The following is a 20,493-nucleotide window of genomic DNA, read 5'->3' on the forward strand; positions in this document are numbered from 1 at the left end:
CCCCACATGTAGGTCCTGAAATGTAGTTTCCTGATCAGATGCAGTGCTTCTCTTCTGAGTAATGGTCCAGCGGGCAGGATGCTGGGGACGGCACGGCCAACACAAAACTCTGCTGGAACATTGAGCAGCCTGCAAAGACAGGTAACAGTCACTTACTGTGACATGTGGAGGGCTGGGAGCCCTTGGTACAAGAGCCCTCTGCACTCCCTTGGAGGAGAGAGGGCTGAGGGCAAAAAGACTTTCCCCAGAGATAAGCAACCTTCCTCTGGGTCATGGTGAGAAAGTGAACCACCCCCAGCATGCCTTGTTTCTATATGGTAATAGCCTGTACCCAGTTGGCTAGTTGGTTTCTATCCCACCCTCTGCCTTCCCCATATAACCTCCGTCCTCAAGCCGTGATGGGAGGGAGTCTTTGTCCCTGGCCTTCCCTTCACAGAGGCTGCGGGACAATAAAAGCCACCTCTGTGGAATTGCCATACGAGGCTGCTGTCTCTCTGTCCCCGAGTTCGCCTTGGGTGGTTTCACAAAGAGCTGAATCACACGAGCTGGAATCACTTGAAGCTGAGAAATGCTGAAATCACTTGCTGCCCAGGGAGGCTTGCCACGCCTCTGGAAGAGACACTCTCTCTAGGAAGGCTGTGGCACTCCGGGTTGTCCCCCCCCCCAGCCTCCTGAATAGCAACAAAGACATTTTTGGAAATTTCAGCAAAGCTCTTAATGTTATTTTGCAACCCAGCATGAGAAGTAGGTAACAGAGCAAATTTAAGGCTTGGAAACATCTCCAGTATTTTAGATTAAATCCCTACACTCTGTTATTTTCTACTTTGATTTTCCCACTCCTTGTTGTTCAGTTGTACAGAATTACATCATAAATACATCTGGGGTTTTTTTCACTTTCATATTTTTCAGTTGATTTGTGGCACAGCAAGTTCTAGCCAACTTTTCTGCTTGGACCTAATCCCTATATCTGGCTGATATTTCACAACACTGGAGGTCAAAACCCCTGATTCTCAAGGGTGTTTAGTACAGGGGGAAAGTCCTTTAAAATGTCCAGCCTCTGTATCACTCTTCAGAGCTCCCCACACATCTCCTAGATGACTCAGTAGCAGTTGCATTTCCAGTAGGCACTGTGGCCAGGTGACCTTTTTATAACCCCAAAGTCATTAGCATTTGGTGTCATCCCAAAACAGGTTGTGCAAGAGGCAGATCCGCGAACAGAGCTGAGGTATTTGACTAATTTACAGTTCTGCCCAGAAATGGAGGCTGGATGGCACCTCCACAAAGCCAGAACAACGGTTAGCAAAACTTTTCACTATTTATAAAATTTTAGTGAACAAAGGCATTAATGTTCATTGGCTACAAGTCACATAGTTCTCTTACTCATATTAATTCTTCTACTGGTTGATGATTCTTATGTTAATGAGTCTCATGCTCGGTCTTTCTCATCTTTTCTGCTGGCTTTCCAGTTGTTTTTCTGCAGAAGTCACAGAACAAATTAATCATCTCAAATTTGAGTTAATTATTGATTGCCCCAATAGCTTTGTAGGATTTATGCAAAGTGCCAGAGTGATTGCATCAGTCTTAGCTTTTATTAAAAGCAAGAAAATAAAGACCCCCTGATTTTGGAGAAAAATTTGGAACTCAAGTGTCACCAGTGAAGGCTATGGAAAACTGGGAGCAGGTCATGAATCAGTCTTGAGCATGCCAGTTCTTCCACAGTGATTGTCAGTAGTACATGTGAGTCAACCTAAGGTTATTTACTCTTCCAAGGCTATGAAAAAATCAAGTGCACCACAAGCAAGTCTTTATTTATGCTGAGCATTTCAAATACAAATTCAGCCAATGTTGTTTTGACTACAGATTTTCCTCAACAGCTCTTAAAAGAATATAAAAAGCCATTACTCTTGTAGCAAGAGGCAGACACAGGATTATGCGACCATCAGTAAGCAAGCTTGTTTTGCCCTCTGGTCATACTAATGTTGCTGCTGTTGTGACTTACCTATTTAAAAGCCTTCACTCTTCACGATAACTTAAAGTAATTCTCATATGTTCTGGAAGAAATTCTGTTTGCTTCCAAAGCCAGTGAACATTTTTAAATACAACTGTACCACTACCTCTTTTAAAGATATATATAAGTTTAGTCATCTGTTATTTTTGCTATTACTTTATCATCTCTTAAATTAATAATTTTATTCTGTTTCTTGTGTTTATACACAGTGAATGGTGTAGCTATGAAGGTGCAAATGAAAAGTCAACATCCTTCTCTATAAGGCTTAGTATCTAAAAACAGGTGTAACATACAGCCAGGTGTAACATACAGGTGTAACATCTATATTGGGCCCCTCGAAAGGATTAAAAAGTGCAGATAAGTTGAAAATATAAATCATAGTAGAATAATCTACTATTAGGAATAAAGCTGAGGGGATTCCAGCCACTAAGAATAAATATATTGTTGTGCACTCTGTGATTGTTTTCTACAGGTTCTTTTCCTTTAAATCTTTAATAATCATTAAGGACTTGAACTATATGATGCTTTTCTAGATAAGCTATGTTTTCGCTTGTTTTTAACAGAGATTGTTTATAAAATAGTCTTAAAAACTACTGCACAAAAGCTAACTTAAGCACATTCTGCTCATGTCAGAAGTTTCAGAACAGTTTCCAGAGGTCAGCTCAAAGAGGTATCACTCTCTGCAGAACAGACAGGTAGTTACAACATAACCAGAAATTTAGGAACCAAGGTTCACAGTCAGTTTCCCAGAAATCAGATCAGCCTTCCATTACCACAATTACTGAGTAACAGAATCTCTGTCTGTTGGCCACTTTACTATGAGTTGTCTTCATATACCTGAAGAAAAGAGGCTATAAACAAAAAGTTAGTAAGTAGCTAGTCCTTGGGAACTTGACAGGGAAGCAGTCAAAGAAGATACTAATCTATAGGCTCACAAATAACCCCTTACCCTTAGCATATGCAGGGCACTGAAGAAGCTCCTGTTCAGTGCCAGTCTGTGAGCTGTGATGCTCTTCAGTGGTTCTAGAACGTCATTGTTAAGGATATTGCTGAATGAAAGTTTTCCCCTGACATGTTTTAGTATAAACCACCAAACTAACACAAAAATGAGACCAAATTTTAAAAAGAGTGAGGAGATGTATGTTTCACCTGGTGTCTTGCTTCACTGATTCTAAGAGCCACTAGTGCAAGGATTTTTCTCCTGTCCATGTTCCAATGACTTCAGTCCTCTGACATCCCTGGCCTAAGCTGGAATCAGACCTTTTTTGCAAAGCTGAATGAAAATGTGTTCTGTCTCCAAGTTTTCCAGATGGTAGTGGGAACAAGGGGAAGACCATGAAACAACCATTCCAAAACTTACGAAAAATACAATTTTCATTATTGGCACAAAGGAGAAATGGATGTTATATTTTCTGTTCCCTAGCTCCCAAGTGAGGATAATAAACAAAGTCTCTTCCATTGGTCATTCTACAATTTCTCGAGATTCTCCTGCCTAGGCATTTTGTCTGGTGACTGAATCACAGGCAGGGTAGTGGAGTGACACCACATCAGTGTCCAGCACAGACTTGTGAATCACTGTTCTTTCACAGCATTCAATAGTGGTTTCCTAAGCCAAGAAATAATACTTTCCTGAATGAAGTTATTCTGGGAAAAGTTTATTCACAGCTGGTTTTTCTTTTTTTTTCCCTGGAGGAAAGAGAGAAAAATGTCAGTATGGCAACTTACTTTCAAATGAAAGTGTCTTTGAGTGGCAGTATATTAGTATACTTTTTTTTAAATTAAGAAAAGCTCTTCCTCTAAATACAATCTAGAAGTTTCACTTCACCTCAAGACAGGTGATTCATTAAGTCCTTTCAGAGGGAATGTGGAATTTTGTTGAACTGACTACAATCAAAATCCCCCAGTAGTTTCTAACAGAGATTCTGGGGAGGTCGGGCAGCAGTTGAGGGAGAAAAAGACCTCACAATGCCATTTGTATGTACTGATTTAAGGAATGCAGGTACAGAAATAACAGTTATTCTGATGAATTCTGTTAGTTATAAAAAACGTGCAGTTTATATTAAAAAAATATTTTTCATGCAATTCTCTTTTCTGTGCTATCAGACAGCTTCCAACTAAACTTATAAAGAAAAGGCTGCTATAAATGCAGCTGTTTCTCCTGCAACATAACACAATGCACCAGATGATTTCTGTCCCACAATACTCTTTGCAAAGTGGAGTTGCTAACCTTTATGTTGACATTGACATGGCTGAATTCTTGTGTAGGTATCTCCCCTCTCTCTTGAATCCTAAGTATGCTTTTCTTCACATCTCCTTGTCTTACTTTCAAGCAAACTTTTCAGCAGAGAGCCTTGATTTGCATGATTTGTACTCTTTGCTTCTCTGTCCTTAATTGCTCTGCAATTTTTGTCATTTAACCAGTTGTTTGTGTTCCCCAGAAATCCTACATACATACAAGTAGCTGTGACTTCCCATTTTCTACAGAAAACAAGATAATGACATGATTTTACTTTTTAATTTTGTTTTATTACAATTCCAGACAAACACAGTATTATTTAATGGACTATGGCTTTGCGCCTGCAGTTATGCTCATTTTGTTTCATACAAAAGAGATGTTTCTCACCTCATTATCCTGTTCTACACAGTTAGAGACTAACCCCATTTGCCTGTTCCCTTGCTTCTATTCAGAATGAGAGGTTGTACCATAATTTGCCTTATCTTAGACTTTTCAAGCATATTTTGGTGGATTTAGTTGTTCAAAGCTACAACTCTCTGGGCTTCTAAAGAGGCCTTATTTTAAAGTTTTCTGTAGTAGGTGATGTGAATTTCATTTTGCATTGCGATACCAATGCAAAGGGGAGATGATAAAACAATATAGCTACATTAAGGTCTGGAATCATATGAATCAGCTACAAAATTTCTCATTCTTATCTGCTGTTGATTTGAAAGTCCATTTAGCTTGAGAGGTATGCTATGGCATTTTAGACTTAAGTTTCTGTCTTCATGTCCTTCTCACTGGGATAGAGTTTTCTTCCTAGTACCTGGTACAATGGTGTTTTGGAATTGAGATGAGAATAATGATGATAACACTCAGGTTTTAGTTGTTGCAAAGTAGAGCTTATGCTAATATGAGGACATTTTATCCTAAGATTGGCCATTCTTGCTACCAGTCTTTAATAAAAAAGTTCTCGAAGTGCCAAATAAATTAGGACCAAATTTTTGTTTAGTCTGTAGAAAACAACTGATTCAACCAAGGTCAGGCATAATCCAAATTCAGTGGTATCTTTTACTTGCCCATTCTGACCAGCAGCTCCCCCTTCAGAGGCTCTTACAAATATGATGGCAAAAGGCAGTATTCAGATGTCCTGAAAGGTCTTTCCTCTTCTTTTCCATATCCTTTTCCATTTTGAGAAGAGTCCACATGCTGTTACTACAAGAGATTAGGCTGTGATATGCAGTTGCAGATGTGTTGTGAGACAAATAGCTCCCCCAAAATGTTGAAGAATCTTTTTAGAAGCATAATATAAGTAGCACTGAAGTTCTAAGTGCAAAGTATGTGGTTTAGTAGCCAATCTCTCAAGAACAATTTCACGGTGTAGGCACAGAGGAGAAACTAAGGGAACTTCTAAGGAGGAGGATGGTTGTTTACCTGAAAATCTACACTGGCATTCAGAAGCGTGGGTATAAACCCAGTTGAAAACTGCTGTGGGTACCTGCTGCTACCATTTGCATTGTCTCTAGATGATCAGAACACAAAGTGTAGCTCGCATGTATAGCATTTAAATTCAACTTTTCTCATGTTTTACTTTTGAAAGAGATCAAACTCACAAAGACGTTTTCAGTCTTTTTTACTCTTGTGGTTTTTTTTTTGAAGGACAAAAGCCGCACTCATCTCCTGCCGGCATATAACGGAAAATGTCTCTCAGATTCATAAGATTTTATGGTTGCTGTAGATTATTTTGCATAATTTAAACGACACATGAATATTTCAGGTCTCATTTTAAACTGTGAGCAATTTCAGGATATATGGGTCACAGTGAGGACAAAGTAGTTTTCTAGTAGTTTTCATCCAGCTAAAGACGAACAATTTGACAATAATGCACATTTATGTGCTGTGAATGTGTGATAACTTTTAATGAGAAAATAATAATTTCACTAACACTCAGAGAAAGAGAGTGTTGAGAGTGAATCCTAACCCTAACCCAACCCTAACCCTAACCTGAACCCTAACCCTAACCCTAACCTCTGTATTACCCTTAGTAAAAGTGACTTTTCAACAACAACGTGGTTCAATAAGATGAAGGGCTACAAGTGATACTCAGCCCTCTTTAGGATGTGAGGGGTTTTGCCAGTACCTTTCCTAACAGCTTAGTGCTCAAGCCAATATCGAAAGTATGGAGCAGCCAAACACTGGGACTGAGTGATTTATCTCAAAGCAACCTATGACACCTGTTTTGTCCTGACTAAAATATCAGAAAATAAAATATCCTTCATTTAAGTCATGAAAATTAATTTTTATTTCTGTTTATACTTATTTCCTAAGGATCATTTTCTCTAATTCATATAACCAATTAAAATTTTTGCAAATGAAAAAACCTCTATTTAAACATCCTACTTGGTGTTTCTAACCAGTAAGAAACCATAATGCCATATTTTAAGCAATTTTTAAAGTTATACATTCAGGTTCTCAAAATTGTAAATGACAACTTTTTGCTTTCTGGTTTGTTTTCTAGTTTACTTACAGTTTTTGTCAGTCTGGATGCCAAAGAAATGGGACTGGAAATAACATGATCAAAGAATATTTGAATCTTGTGTGAGTTAAATGTGACTACCTAAACTATTTCTGACACAGAAGAAAAAAAGGAGCATTCTCAAAGTAACAGTTACTCTTTTTGTTTGCTGTTCTTCAGATTTTCTGAAGGACAGGGAAGCACCTTTGGGAAAAACATGCTAAGCATTCGAGTAGTATAAATGCTTCCCTCTTACTGAAATCAATAGAATGAACTGGTATTTATCATCCCTTCAGCTGACCACAAACTTGGGTTGGTGGGGTGCAACTTTGCTATGTGCTCTGAAAAATTCTACACATTCCTGCCTTGGTGTAAAATGTAATCTTGAATGTATGCTACATAGTCCCATGTATTTAGAATTAATAAACAGAAGCCTATGTTTTTTGTAATTCATAGTTTAAAACTAAGAGAGAAGAAATTTGTTTTCTCTTTCTCAGCTAGATTGTTCAGTTTTGAAATGATGAAAATGTTCCCAGAGTGCCTGGTGAACTGAAAGAAAAATAAAGAGATCAAACTCACAAAGAAATAAAACACCTCTTTTCAGAAAAAGGGTATCAGTATTTGCTCCATTGTAATGTCTGAAAGTAATATGTATGTTTATTCAAGACATTGTGACATTGTGACTTACAGAAAACTCAATCTGACCTAAAACCCAAAAGCTATGTTCTCTTAGGTTACATATGCTTGTAAAACCAGTGCTCTTCAGAAAATAACATTATGAAGAGGCCTCCTTAATGTAACATTTTGCATTTTTAAATTACTTGCCATCATATTTTATGTTTAGAACTCAACAGTGGCTGTAAAAATTGAAACATAAGCTGAAAATATATTTGCACAGAAGAAATTTTTACATAAAATTCCAAGAAATTAATTAAAAAGCAGATATTTATCTATGCTGTAAACAGCAGGGGGAAAAGGGCTAGAGAAGTTATAAACTTGAAAATGCTAGCCCCAAATGTTACAAGCTTCATTATCAGTCTCTTTTGTTGGAAAACAGGGATATACGAGGGAGGTATCAATAAGCTAGCTCTTCCCTTGGTATTCTCAGCTGGAAGCAGCTGGAGACATCAGGCCTTTACTTGCAGTCAGCTCTGCTATTCCTAAATTTTGTGTGCTTCTCTAATTCATATCAGCAGCATGTACCTATTTTAACCATAAGGAATATAACCTCATCCTATTACCCATAAGGTATATACTACAGGAGACCAGCACAGGCTAATGAAATGTCATTATATGGGAAATAATTCATCCAGCAGGGTTTTCTGCAGGCCTTTGAATGTGCAGAAGCTGTGTAAAGAAGTTATAATAGGAAACAGGTCATCAGCAAGATGACTTCTGTGGCCACTCTGATGCAAAACTGTTGCTGGCTGTTCATACAGATACAAGATAACGATCAGTAATGTCCTTCAGGCTCTAAAAGCAAAAGGTCGAAAACCCAGTGGGACAAGAGCAGACACAGCAACTTGCAGGCTCAATGTCCAAGTGTAAAACAAATAATAGCATTAAATCTGGCCTTATCAATTTGCAACAATGACTTTCTGAGACAGCATACAGTAGTGACAGGAAAGCCTAATGAAAAAATCAAGCACGTAAAATTTTGAAAATGAATTAGGAAGAACATTTTGTTTCCTGGGTCTGAAATGCTGCTGGACCTGTTCTTGCAAAACCTGGGAAAACTTCAAGGTGTGTGTTCTCAGGAGGAGGAGTCTAGTGCAATAGTTTGGAAATTCAGCTGCTGGAGAGTGGGAGCAAAATCAGTAAGCTTAGAAATGTAGAAGTTCCTGGTTTTAGGGAAGGAAAGTATTAAATTCTTCAGCATGCTCATTTCAGCCATACTCTCTGCTATGCTGATTACCCAGTTTACATGTCCTATGGAGAGGGCACAAGTAACATTGGAGAAAGTTTGTGCTCTCTTGTGCCTTAAAATAAATGTTTTTTTTGCCTTGACAACAGCTCTGGTTTTCATTTGGGAGTTGGTGTAATCTATCAAAGTAGCAAGAATGTGCTGATGTGTTCACTCTGACCCAAAACAGATGCAAGACAACTACATTTTGTTCTGATTTTGTTCCCCTTGTGGAAACAGGCAACCAATGCTATCAGTTAAGTCTTAAAAAAACCCTCAAAGAATAATGCTCACATGGACAGAGTCAGCTGGCTCCTTGGCCCCTAGAGGTCCCACACTGAAATGCGCAGAGATTTATTATGAGCAGCATGTCATAGAGAATGCAGTCATAAGACTCTGGTATAGAGCTAAGTCTAAACATTCTCCAGCATACAGTCAGGGAAGTTTCAGGAGCCAGGTGGCAGGTTGGGACTCATCTGTGATAGTTCCCATGAATTTTCCCTGCTGCCTTCAGTTGTGTTTTGGCATGTGTCTCTATGGGCATGATGCCTATTTTGGCTTTCCACCAAAAGGTGCCAGGCTGTATGTGAATGGCCAAATATATTTGGTGACTTTTGATTACCAACCATGAGGACCTTACATGGTATTTGGGTAAGTATCTGCCAAAATCCAACTCTGTTAGCTGTTCTTTGCAAGACAGGAAAGTAAATTAGTTTGCAATGTTGGGCTTCCATTCAGGATGAGCAGATACCTTGCTGTGGTGGCAGGGAAGCGGTAAGCTGTTGGGAAAGCAAAAAAAGCCTATATAAGACAGCAGGGTTGTATTGCCTTCAGCAAACTGAGTTGTGTTCAGGCACGCAGTATGACACACAGTTATTAATATCACCAGTAATTTTTTTATTCTTAAATAGAGACCATGACTGTGAGACAGATAAAACACTGTATCAGTCCTTGTTTAGAATGACGTAAGTGTGATTTCTAGCTTTACTATTCAAAAGTGATGAAAAAACTTGCTTGAAAGAAAATATTATGGAGAAATCTGATCTTTAACTTAACCCATTCATATGCCTTACCACAATGTGGATGTGGCGCATACACTAAACCAGTTACCTACAGCTGAATCCAGCATTTGTGTCAGTGGGAGCTATGGAAAGCAGTCTGATTTGAAAATGAGGGTTTTTTTATTATAGATGCTAATCTGAAGATGTGCACTTTCCAATTTATAAGAAGTATCAATTTTTGTGGCAGATTACATTATACCCCAAATTTTTCTTTTACTTATCAAGACTAATCATGATTCTGTAAGTAATAGACACATATATGGGTAGAAAACTAATAGAATTGATTGGCTTTTTGCAGTGTGGTCATGGTTTATACTTACAATGTGTATTTCATCTCTTACAGTTTATCTTGCTTCTTGTATGAGCACATCAGAATCATGAATTTTCTCTGAATTACTCTCAATGAAGTGAGTTGCTTCTGGCTTGACATTTTGTATGTTAAACCCATGAAGTAAGCAATCCTACAGTGCAGACCTGTAATTTTAGCCAAGAGTTTCCCCTGTTTCAATAGTATCAGTCCACACAGCTTTAGAATACAAAGGCATCCAGGGATTCATTTGTGCTTTGCAGTGTTGCCAATTATTTTATATACTGCTACATTTAACACCCTTTTCCCAATCTTTTTAAAAATACTTTTGTTTAAATGAATGTTCTCACTTGTACCGTCATGTCACCCCTTCTGAAAGAAAATTTAAAGTTTTCTGGATGAGTGCTGTGCTGCACTGGTAAGAACTATGACTACCACTTACGGTTTTTTGAGAGCTACAGTACAGAAACCAGCTTAATATAATTTAGTGTTGCATTAGGTCTCATTATTTTGCAAACACGCAGCTTCTTCCATTCCTCTATTCATTTTGGGTTTGGCTGCCAGGAAGTAAAGGGAAAATCATCATCCATATAAATTGAAGAAATCTCAAATATTGAGACCTACTGTATTGCACTCAGCCCCTGTTACATATAGAAAAAAGTGGACCAGTGTGCAAGCTCACAGTGGCTACATTCCACAAAAATACATTCAAAATTTACATGAAAGGGGGAGGTTTCTGTAGCACACACACTAAAGCTTTTCCAATAATAGTTTCTCCTGTATCCAAAGACAAGAGACTAAGAATGATTGTCCTGTTGCTGTAAATCCTATTACATTGTTATTTGTACGTGATTTAAAGTAACATAAAGCAGAAATAATTGGTTTTCCAAATTTTCTTCTCTTTTCTCTGCCTATCCTATGAAATAAATCTGTAGTAGTGATACTTTGTTCTTCTTAGAATCCTGATTCTGGTTTTTTCTGCCTGTTGATCTGCTAACAGTGGTTTGTGTGCTGCTTCCTCAGTTGTTCAATGAATCTGTTTTTCTTTGGTTAATATTTTGGTCAAATTCTCAACAACTCTGGAAATTAAAATTTCATTGGTTTCAGGAAAGCTATGGCAATTGTCACATATTAGGATTCCATTCTGTTCTTTAAAGAAGATTAAGAGCGGAAGAAAAAGTAGAGTGTTTCAAACTGCATCCTGCCTCTTTAATTCAGGATCCAGCAAATTCCAGTAGAAGTATCACTGTAAGAGAGGGCCACAGATTATAATTCTTGTTTTTAAAAAAGCTCTGAAAATACTGCCTTACTTCACAATTTTGAGAATTCCATTTGCTATTTTTAGTCTTTTATCTATTACAAGTGTGTTATGGACCTCTATTAGTATATGGTATTATTCACAGTGTTTAAGCTGAGTATTTTGCTAAGGATGAAATATTATTTGTCTGTAGAGGGATTCCTTGTGGAATATAGGATACCCCAGGAGAGCTTGGGCATCCCAGGGCTGTTGCAGAAGTACCCCTGACAGGGCCTCAGGCTGAAAGCAGGCTTGCAAGGCACCTGCTAGCCGGCAGCCTTGAACAGCCTTGGGAAAAGGTATACACTGGTCAGGTCCCCCGCTGCTTAGAGGCTTTCTCATGGGAAAGGGGCGTGAACTTTGGAAAAAGTATAACTTGGTGTAACCGAATAATAAAATGGGGGCACGATGCTCAAATCGTATCGGTGTTCGTATCGTGACTCTGGCTGGATTCTCCTGCTCCTGGGACTCCCCCCCCCGCCTCCCCCGCTACATTTGTCCAGCAGTTGTTCCTGTAATAACTATTTTTATGGTCTCAGAGTTTCCAATTATATGCATCAGTATGACATCATTTATATTTTTTTGCTGTTTAAGTTTCCATGTTTAATACTGTTTTAGATGTTAACATGTTACCCCTAAAGGCACAAAAATTTCCTCCATAATTGTGTGCTCATTCCCTGTTGGGTATTTGTTGTTACGATAAAAATATCACAAATAATATTTACAAGGAGTGCCTAATAGCAAACATATAGATCAGGACACATTTTGCTAAACAAACTTTAGTTCTGGCTCTATTTTGTGTGTTTTATTAATGTCCTTTACACTTTGAATCTCCTGTTATTTTCACTGCTTATCAATCTGTGAGAACTTATTCTGAAAGGCCTTTTAACTAATTATTGCATATTGCATCCTGAAGGGTATAATTTGGGGATAAATGGTCAAATCTAACCATCTGTGCCCTACAAATGAGTTTTTTGCTATGTACGTTTTCTTTACTGTGTGTTTGAGCTAAATTAATTTTTCCTCTAGAAAAACTTGGGGAGTCTTCTGTGTCAATCATCGTGTTTGTCAAGCTAACCTAGCATTAATATCAAATATCCTTGCATCAAGAAAACATTAAATTGATCTTTCACAATTTGAGGAGTGATTGATACCTTGAAAAGACTGACATTGCATGGAAGGAGGTAAAGAGAAAGAAGCATTCTTTTCTGGCTGTATTTTGCCATCTGGCAAATATAAGGTCTATAGCCAGGTACCGGACACACCTTCACTAGGCAATGGTCTGAGCTCTGGGCCTGAAGCCTGTTTTGCAGGAAAAAAAAGGCCAAAGGAAATATTTAACTTCTTAAATTTTAGGTTCTGATGTTTAAGTTACTGAGTGGAATAGCAATGACTCTGTGACCTTTTGGCAAAATTTTCAAACAGGCATTGTAAACTTTACTCTCTAGTGTAAATGCCAATTAGCAAGAGCATACAGGAGAAGGAAGGACTGTCAGGAGGAAGAACTACATAAGCAAACAAAGAACATATAAATACAAAATGTGATTAAACTGAGAGAGTCTCCTGCCATGCTGACTACTGAGAATACTCTTGAAGGTTAGCACTACTCTAATACAAGCAGAATAAACCATGTAGGATAGTACTCCACAAGACAGTCACCACTATACAACAAAAACAAGGAAAGCTGTAGTTCTCGGGGGAGGGAGGTGAAAGGGAAGTAACCGAATAGGAATCATATTTAAAGAATAACCAGTTTTAATGCTGAGAAAAATGCTTTAGCCAGCCTAACTCTAGCTAAATACAAAACTTCTAAAAAAGCACTTAATGTCATAAAAGCTTGAAGACTTAACAATCCAAGGCATGGTTTGGCTCTTAGCCAGACAAGCATGCAGCCATATGATTCAGTTTAAGACCTAGTAATTCCACTGTCTTCCTTTCTGGATCAGTAAGTAAAAGCCAGACAGAAGCATGGAAAGCTCACTCTTCGCCTTCAAACCTTGAGGCGAAGAGCTGCTGATAACACCTGGTGGAGCTTGAGGGCAGATTTCCTAGGCTTCTGTGCAAAGATTGGTAGGAAGAGAGAAGAGGAACTAAATGGATTCAGGCACCATGATAGCATAGAAGCAACTCTTTAGTAGCTGTGGCATCAAATGGTATTCAGAAGTAACCAGAGATGTAAAATAAGTTTCTTTGGTAGATGGAACTAATCTGTAGAAATTGGAAAAGAATTTAAGGTCCTGGTACTAGATCCCATCATAAGTAAATATTACTTGTATTACTTCTTTCTGTTGATATAAAAAATTCCTGATACGCAAATAAATTCACCCTCAAAGTGTGTTTGAGGGCTGTACCTATAGGTAGCATCTGTGCCAGAGTTTCTCATTGTCTCAGAGAACATTAGTGTGGTTCTCTGTCTTTATCTCTGAATTCAATTTGAATAATTACATTCTGATACTAATTCACATTCAGGGCTTTTCTTGTTTGTTTCTCTTTGGTTGTTTCCTGTAAGAAGCCTAAAGGAACTTAGGAATGAAAGAGCAGAGAGATTCTTCAGTGAGTCTGCTCCTTTGACTTTCAGTGTTTTCCAGCATTTACTCCGTGACAAGGCACTAAGAACATGTCTTTCCTCTAAAACTTACCCATGAAAATTTGATTTCAAAATTACTTATTTAAGAGCTCAATATGGAAACATCTGTCTACTTCGGAAGTACTGCTTTTTCTTTATGGGCTCCATTCCTCTTCCAGTCACTTCCATTAGTTTATGAAATCTTTTCTCTCCATGGCTTCTCCCCTGAAAAAAAGTAAAAAAGAATGTTCTTTTGGTACAAGACTAGGGAAAAAAAGTCTGATTTTCTTCACAGTCTTATGGACTCTGACATTCTGTATGCTTCTGAGCAGAGAGAATGTGCTCTAGTATTAAGCACAATGCACAACCTTAAACAGATACAGTGCTCTAGTTGTGCAGCTACTTGGCACTTGTCCCCTTGAAGGTAATTAATTGTACTAGAGCAAGACGACAGAACAATTAGTTAGTAGAGCCAACAAGCAGAGGACAGCAGAACAAGAGCCACAGGGTGAGATTTTGATGGGGGAGGAGGCAGAGTTCTCTAAAGGAGGTTCTAATTATTGTGACAAAAGAAACACTGAAGAAGAATTGCTGCAACAATTCAAATGAGTGGGTGTAAAACTCAGCTCTGCATGATGTAGACAGTACTTGAATAGGGATCTAAAAAGACCCCTACTTTATGCATGAGATGTTGCTCAGTAAAATGTCAAAGGACTGGAGAGAGCTGGAGGTGAGGGTACAATTTTAGAGGGAAATTTGCAGCAGTAACAGAGAAAAGAAGATTTGAAGTACTTTGCTGCACAAGAGGCCGAAGAGAAAATGCTGAGGACACGTATTTGTAGAACAGGGGAGAAGACGAGACTGACTAAAATGGGGTAAATAATGTGTAAGAAGTCTATTGCACTACAGAATGAAGACAAGAAATGGGAAAATAGGTTGTTACGAGAGAGGTTTTTGAGAAGGCTGATTTGCCCATGGGAACAAGGAAAGGAAAGGGCTGATCAAGGAAAAAAGCTGTGTGCTAGAAGTCAGGACGTTACAGAAAATCTGAGAGTAGCCAAAAATTAAGAAGGTTAGACTTCAGGGCTCTGGAGTTTTTTATAGGCGAGAGTTTTCTGCAAATAGTGAAAGGTTGTCAGGACATACCAGGATTTTGAAGGAAGTGGACATAAAGTTCTAGCAGGGGAACATATTGAGGTCTGAGCCACGTGTGTGATACAGTCATGAAGAAAACACTGGCAGTAGATAGTTCCCTTTTTCCCATAGAAACTGAAAATATTATCACCAGTTTCTAAATCCCTCATAAGATCTAAGTACATTGTATGTTTCCGCTCACTTGTTTTCAAGAACAAGGAAGCAGATGAGGAATAAAGATATAAATAAAGAATAAAAATCAGTTCAAAATAAGGAGAGAAAAGAGAAGACCTTTGCCAATAGCACCAAATGGCATGGCCAGGAAATAAACTTTCTTACTTATGAATATCTCATCTCAAGGATTCAAGGAGAAATTTATAAGCAAATATTAATAAAGAAGTTTAGACATGTGGTGTATAGGCAGAAACATGTAATTTTAACTGTCTCTATTTTCCATCACATGTGACTTAAATACTGTAAAAAGCCATGAGTATTTTCTTTTGACTAACTTAGATTATTGTTTCTGTGACAGCTAAACCAGCAAAATCATTGGCTGTTTTCTGCTTTGTTAAAGAAAAGTTTTTTCATTTGCTTATACATTTGCTTCTTTAAAGAGAAGAACAATAGCACTGTATCTTAGATATCACTCAGAGGTAACTGCTCTTAAAGTGCTTAATTTAAATTAGTTATTAAAAACCAGCATTCCTTTCCCAAACATTACTGTGTATATCATAATTGATTTTTTTGGAAGAGCATATATTCATTTCCAAAGGCTTTAATCTTTAGAGTAGCAAGTAATCAGGACACAAGCTACAGATAAAAATATTTATGTCCATAAATATGAGCTACTCCCTTTTCCAATGTTCACATGGGTAAATACCAGAGGTGTAATGAAGACAGAGAGTAATTGGTTAATGATTACACAGAGTAAGAAATCAAAACCAGACATTATGCAAAGAGAATTTTTACATTACAACATTATGTTTTCAAGGCAGGAGAGCAATTTGTCAAAGCTTCTAAGCCGGCTGGCAATGCTTCTGTAGTTGAATAATAGTTTGGATGAAAGAATCAAGAAATTCAAGTAGAAAATGGCCCTGCATTTATGAAAGGAATGTGTTGGGGGATGTAGTTGAAATTAAAGCCTCTTTATGAACAAATGGAGTACCCTTTAGAGTATGCATGTGGTATATTTTTCACATATTTATAATCAGTACAAGATTTCTATTACTCCTAAAAACTAAGCATCTATTTTACGTTAGCAATTATAATTTTATTAGTTACCTACCACATTTAAGAAACCAAAGATGCAGACAATGACATTTAATCATTAAGAACACAGTGTTCTGGTGTCATTACAATGAACAATTATTAAAAACAGGACAGAAATAACAAACTACTGATAACCCTGGTACGTTATTCACTAGATATTATAATATATTATTTCCTCACCATGAACACTTTGTTCTGCAGCATAAACTTGACAATGCATTTGGACTGGGACTCCCTCTCAAAGCTGCTTTTTAAGGACCCATAACACTAATTATAAATTACAAAGTTGGTTTGTGTTTATGGACCCATCTTTCATATTTTAATTTGTTGCCACCTCATCTCATTTGATAAAAACTGGCTTGTAGAATGATAAAAATGTTTAGCTACTGTAAAATATTTCTAGTATACTTAAAAGCATTTTCGTAGAATTGGGGTTAAAACATGTTTTCTTCAGCTGTGTCCACCAACCAGGTGTAAAATTTCTTTAAATGCACTTGGAGTTTCCCCATAGGGCTATTTCTGAACTTCACTTAAATAATAATAATAAAAAATACCCCAAATCCAACAAAAATAGGATATTTTCTAAGGATGAGCGTATCAAATCAAAGCAGTTAGTATGCATATTTAACAAAAAAACCCAAACAAAACCCAAACCCAAAAGAAATAACATGGCAATTTCAAATCAATTTTAACTGTAGAAAGGTTAAAGCCTTTCTGTCATACTGTAGCAAAATGATTTAGCTCTTTTGACCATATCCAAGAAGTTAATAATTACTTTCCATTGCTTTCCTGTACATTTGAAAAATATATGTGTATAAGTACTTAATATTTTGAGTTTAGTACTCACATATTTTCAATTTCCTTTCATTGTGGAAGCAGTGACAGGTTTAGCCTTGCTTGTGGACCTACTTTGGCTGACCATAACACAGCATCCTCCATATGGAAATTGTTCAGAAGATGTAGGAGGTGTTACTTGCTCCGTCCTTACTGCAGTTTAGATTGTCATACAATCATTCATTTACATAGCTCTTATTTAACAGATTTTGGACAAGCAAAGGGGATAAAAGGGGCTGACACTGCTTCGCATTATGGGATGTGGAAATTTATGTAGGATTAGGTAATTATGCTATTTCAGCTATATCTTTGGGACGTGGAAACACAATAATTACAATGTATTTAAAGCATTTTCTGTTTAAAAGAGTAGCAAATATTTGTTACAAATACTCTCCAGATGTCCTGTCACACATGATCATTATTCTCCTGGGTCTGCTTTACTAAGGTGGCTTTCAGCAAGTGAGCTGCAATACTGACAGTGCATGGATCAACCTCCCATTTGGATATTTTTACCACTACAGAGTGCTAGCTCTTGTTTTATTATGTTCTCTGGTCCATTTAAAAATATTTACTTGCAAGTTTGCATGTAAATAAACAGCTGCTAAAGAACTTTGAGTCAGTTATAAAGTATTGCGTGTATATTAAGGAATAAAATCTTATCCACTGCAGTAGATAATTAACCTAAGCCTGTGAGGGAACTTAATCAGCTTAAATCAAAGGGCTTGTGACTTTGCAACAAAGGTTACCAGGCTGTGCACAGGGAAATGTTTCTTGGTGGACAATGCACAGCTTCTCACAGCTTCTCCTTATTTCCAGTTGCCAAACTCCACTGAGGAAATTCTTAAATGCATCACTGCCCACTATTAGACACACATACACTGTGTAAAGAAATGTAAGTATATACTCTATCTAAATATTATATTTAATAATTATACACATAACTATAGCATTTGATGCATTCAATGCAGAGTCTCACATATATGCAACCACAATATTGGAATTAATGTTGTAGGTAATTCATTGAATTTGGGTGACAAATGGTAGCCAGGGGAGAGGTGGAAAACAAAAGTTCTTTAATACTGCCTCTGCATTGAACTGCAGCCTGCAGTATGAACAGACAAATAAATAGGGAGCCCAGAATGAGTTCAGGTTTTCGCAGTGTGCCTTCAGCATGATTTTCTACCAGCTCTTTGGTAGAGATTATGTATTTCTCCAAGCTACAAATCACTTGGTCTTTCCAGCTACACACAACAGTGTCTTGTCTCTATTGGATGTCTTGGCAAATTGGTTAATTAAGTCAGTACTAAAGCAAAATTCTGTGCAATCAGATTGTGACAAGGTATCACCTTGGTTGTGTCTTTCAGAATACACACCTGAAAAGTAGTTGTCTGCAGTATCAGCTGTATCGGCTTCTGAACAGCCATTGCTTTTGCCTTTTAAAGAATGGGATGGGACTAATCATCTTCTTCCTGTGGTAACTACAAAGTCAATGTCAATCAGACAGTAACTACAAATGATTTATGTTTACTATCACAGCTGTCATTTGTCTCCAGTCACTTCAGAGAGTGGATTTAGAATTTTATTTTTACACTTTAAAAAAATTTTAGGTATTTTACATCACGTAATTGAACTTTTCTCTTGCATTATGTTCTATAAATCTGGCATTTTAAAAACCCCACATTGTTTATACAGTGTGTGACGTGAGATGCAGTTTTTATGTATCTATGTGATTTTATGATTTGTCAAATATGCTTGCTTGCCCCAAACATTTACCATATGTATCTACACATGTAAACAATGTATCTGTAGTACCTTAGAATGCTGACTCTCTTTTTCAGCATAAACATGGTAGACACCTCCTGTTTAGCCTAATGGTCACTGTTTCTTTTCTGTTCTAGTGCTTATGTACCAAAGACAGAAGCAGGTCGTTGCAAGTGGGCAGCAGTTCTGGAAGATTTGGAGAGGATCAAGACATCCAAAGTAAGTTCATAAAACAGTCAGCATTTAATCATAGAAGAAGATAATCAAATATTTAGCGCTGTACTCAGCTAAGAAGTGCGAGTGAGAGGGAGAGGGAAAGGGATGGTGTTTGTTAGCTAATGTTCCTAATTCCAAATCTTGTTTTCTTGTAGGATATTGATGTCAGTTTATACACTGCAAACGCAGATGAGGATGTAAGTAAACTTCACTTATGACCACAAGTAATGTTTAATGTCATGGCTTCATTTCCTTACTAGAAAATTTCTCCTAAACCAGACTTGTTCTAATTTGATAACTGTGTCTAAAATCAAATAAATTGCCTTGGAATAAATAGTTTTTCTAACCAAAGTGCCTATGATAAATTATGCAAGCAGGTATTAATTATTTTCATTTAGTCATCTGCTACTAAAATTAATCAATTAAAAAAATGATCAAGGCCATGTTGGACAGGGCTTTGAGCAACCTGGCCTACAGAAAGGAGTCCCTGGGCATAGCAGAGAGATTGGAAGTACAGTATCTTTAAGGTCCCTTCCAACCCAAACTATTCTGTGATTGCATGATTCAAAAATATTTTATCAAATGCTAAAATAATGCTGGTATTCATTTGTAATTTAAGGGAGCATGACCTCCTTACCCATTCTGAATTCAGATCTCTGAGTTAAAGTGTTAAAACTACTAAGAATAATATCAATTTAATTCCACTATGTTTAGTTATATGCCAGGTTCCTATCCTAATTAATTATTTTCCTATGTTCTTCACTAAGACACTGTTTCACCTCATCTTAGCAAACTGCTTGGCCTTTTTGTTCTTAGCTTTCACAGTGCATCTCTGCAGATATTCAAATGTATTTGAACAGTAAGAAAAGATGCCCAGTAAGTAAAATTCAGCCACTTTGTGGCTGATTTTATCTTAGATTATATCTCACTTATATCATACTTGTGTTTTAAATTATATCATAAATTATGTCCTACATTCGCTTATTGCTTTTTAATCATAAAACTATTGCAACTGCATTTTTTTTTTTCAGGAAGAATGCCAAGAACTTGTAATGAGGTGCTTTTTCTTAGAGACAGCAGTGATTATTCAAGAATGTCGTATCAAAAATTGTAGTAAAACACAGGATGTATGGAACATATGGAAAAATGGAAATGAAAGCTTTGAAAAAAATAAGGTAAGTAACACCAACAGTCTGGAAAAAAGGCAGAAATACCTCTTTTTTACATAAAGAGTGGGATGGTAGAGATGAAAACTAGTGAGATTCCAGTAACCTGCACATGTAACAATGAAAAATCAGACATAAGTGGTTTTTAGAAAAGCACTTTCAGGATTCCCATCAAAGCAAATACTTTTGTGCATGCATACATATGTCAGGGTGTTCGAATGTGTGTGTATAAATGACAGTT

General features: G+C 37.2%; 1 protein-coding gene and 1 long non-coding RNA gene across 8 annotated transcripts in view; one reads left to right on the forward strand and one right to left on the reverse strand.

Annotated features, from left to right (window-relative positions):
- IL15 (interleukin 15) overlaps nt 1-20,493 on the forward strand; it is a 39,859-nt gene that overhangs the window by 10,531 nt on the left and 8,835 nt on the right. For 3 of the 4 annotated variants that reach the window (XM_019293365.2, XM_039550637.1, XM_019293366.2), the window contains 6 exons: nt 13-141; nt 1,191-1,295; nt 18,474-18,583; nt 19,008-19,089; nt 19,242-19,283; nt 20,118-20,261. In XM_019293365.2, coding sequence (XP_019148910.2) covers nt 13-141; nt 1,191-1,295; nt 18,474-18,583; nt 19,008-19,089; nt 19,242-19,283; nt 20,118-20,261 — 612 coding nt within the window. The remainder of the gene's footprint in view (nt 1-12; nt 142-1,190; nt 1,296-18,473; nt 18,584-19,007; nt 19,090-19,241; nt 19,284-20,117; nt 20,262-20,493) is intronic. The other variant, XM_010412077.3, reaches the window with a different exon arrangement.
- The window catches only part of LOC104697270, a 52,402-nt gene continuing 31,951 nt past the window's right edge, over nt 43-20,493 (reverse strand). The window contains exons 2-6 of one of the 4 annotated variants that reach the window (XR_002048245.2): nt 18,483-18,587; nt 13,946-14,097; nt 4,236-5,432; nt 1,381-3,694; nt 43-129 (exon numbers count right to left, since the gene is read on the reverse strand). This is a non-coding gene — a long non-coding RNA (uncharacterized LOC104697270). Of the gene's footprint in view, nt 130-1,380; nt 5,439-13,945; nt 14,098-18,482; nt 18,588-20,493 lie in introns of all 4 variants that reach the window. The other 3 variants (XR_005601713.1, XR_005601712.1, XR_005601711.1) reach the window with 3 other exon arrangements.

Source organism: Corvus cornix, chromosome 4 (assembly GCF_000738735.6).
Source record: "Corvus cornix cornix isolate S_Up_H32 chromosome 4, ASM73873v5, whole genome shotgun sequence".
NCBI classification, from domain to species: Eukaryota; Metazoa; Chordata; class Aves; order Passeriformes; family Corvidae; genus Corvus; species Corvus cornix.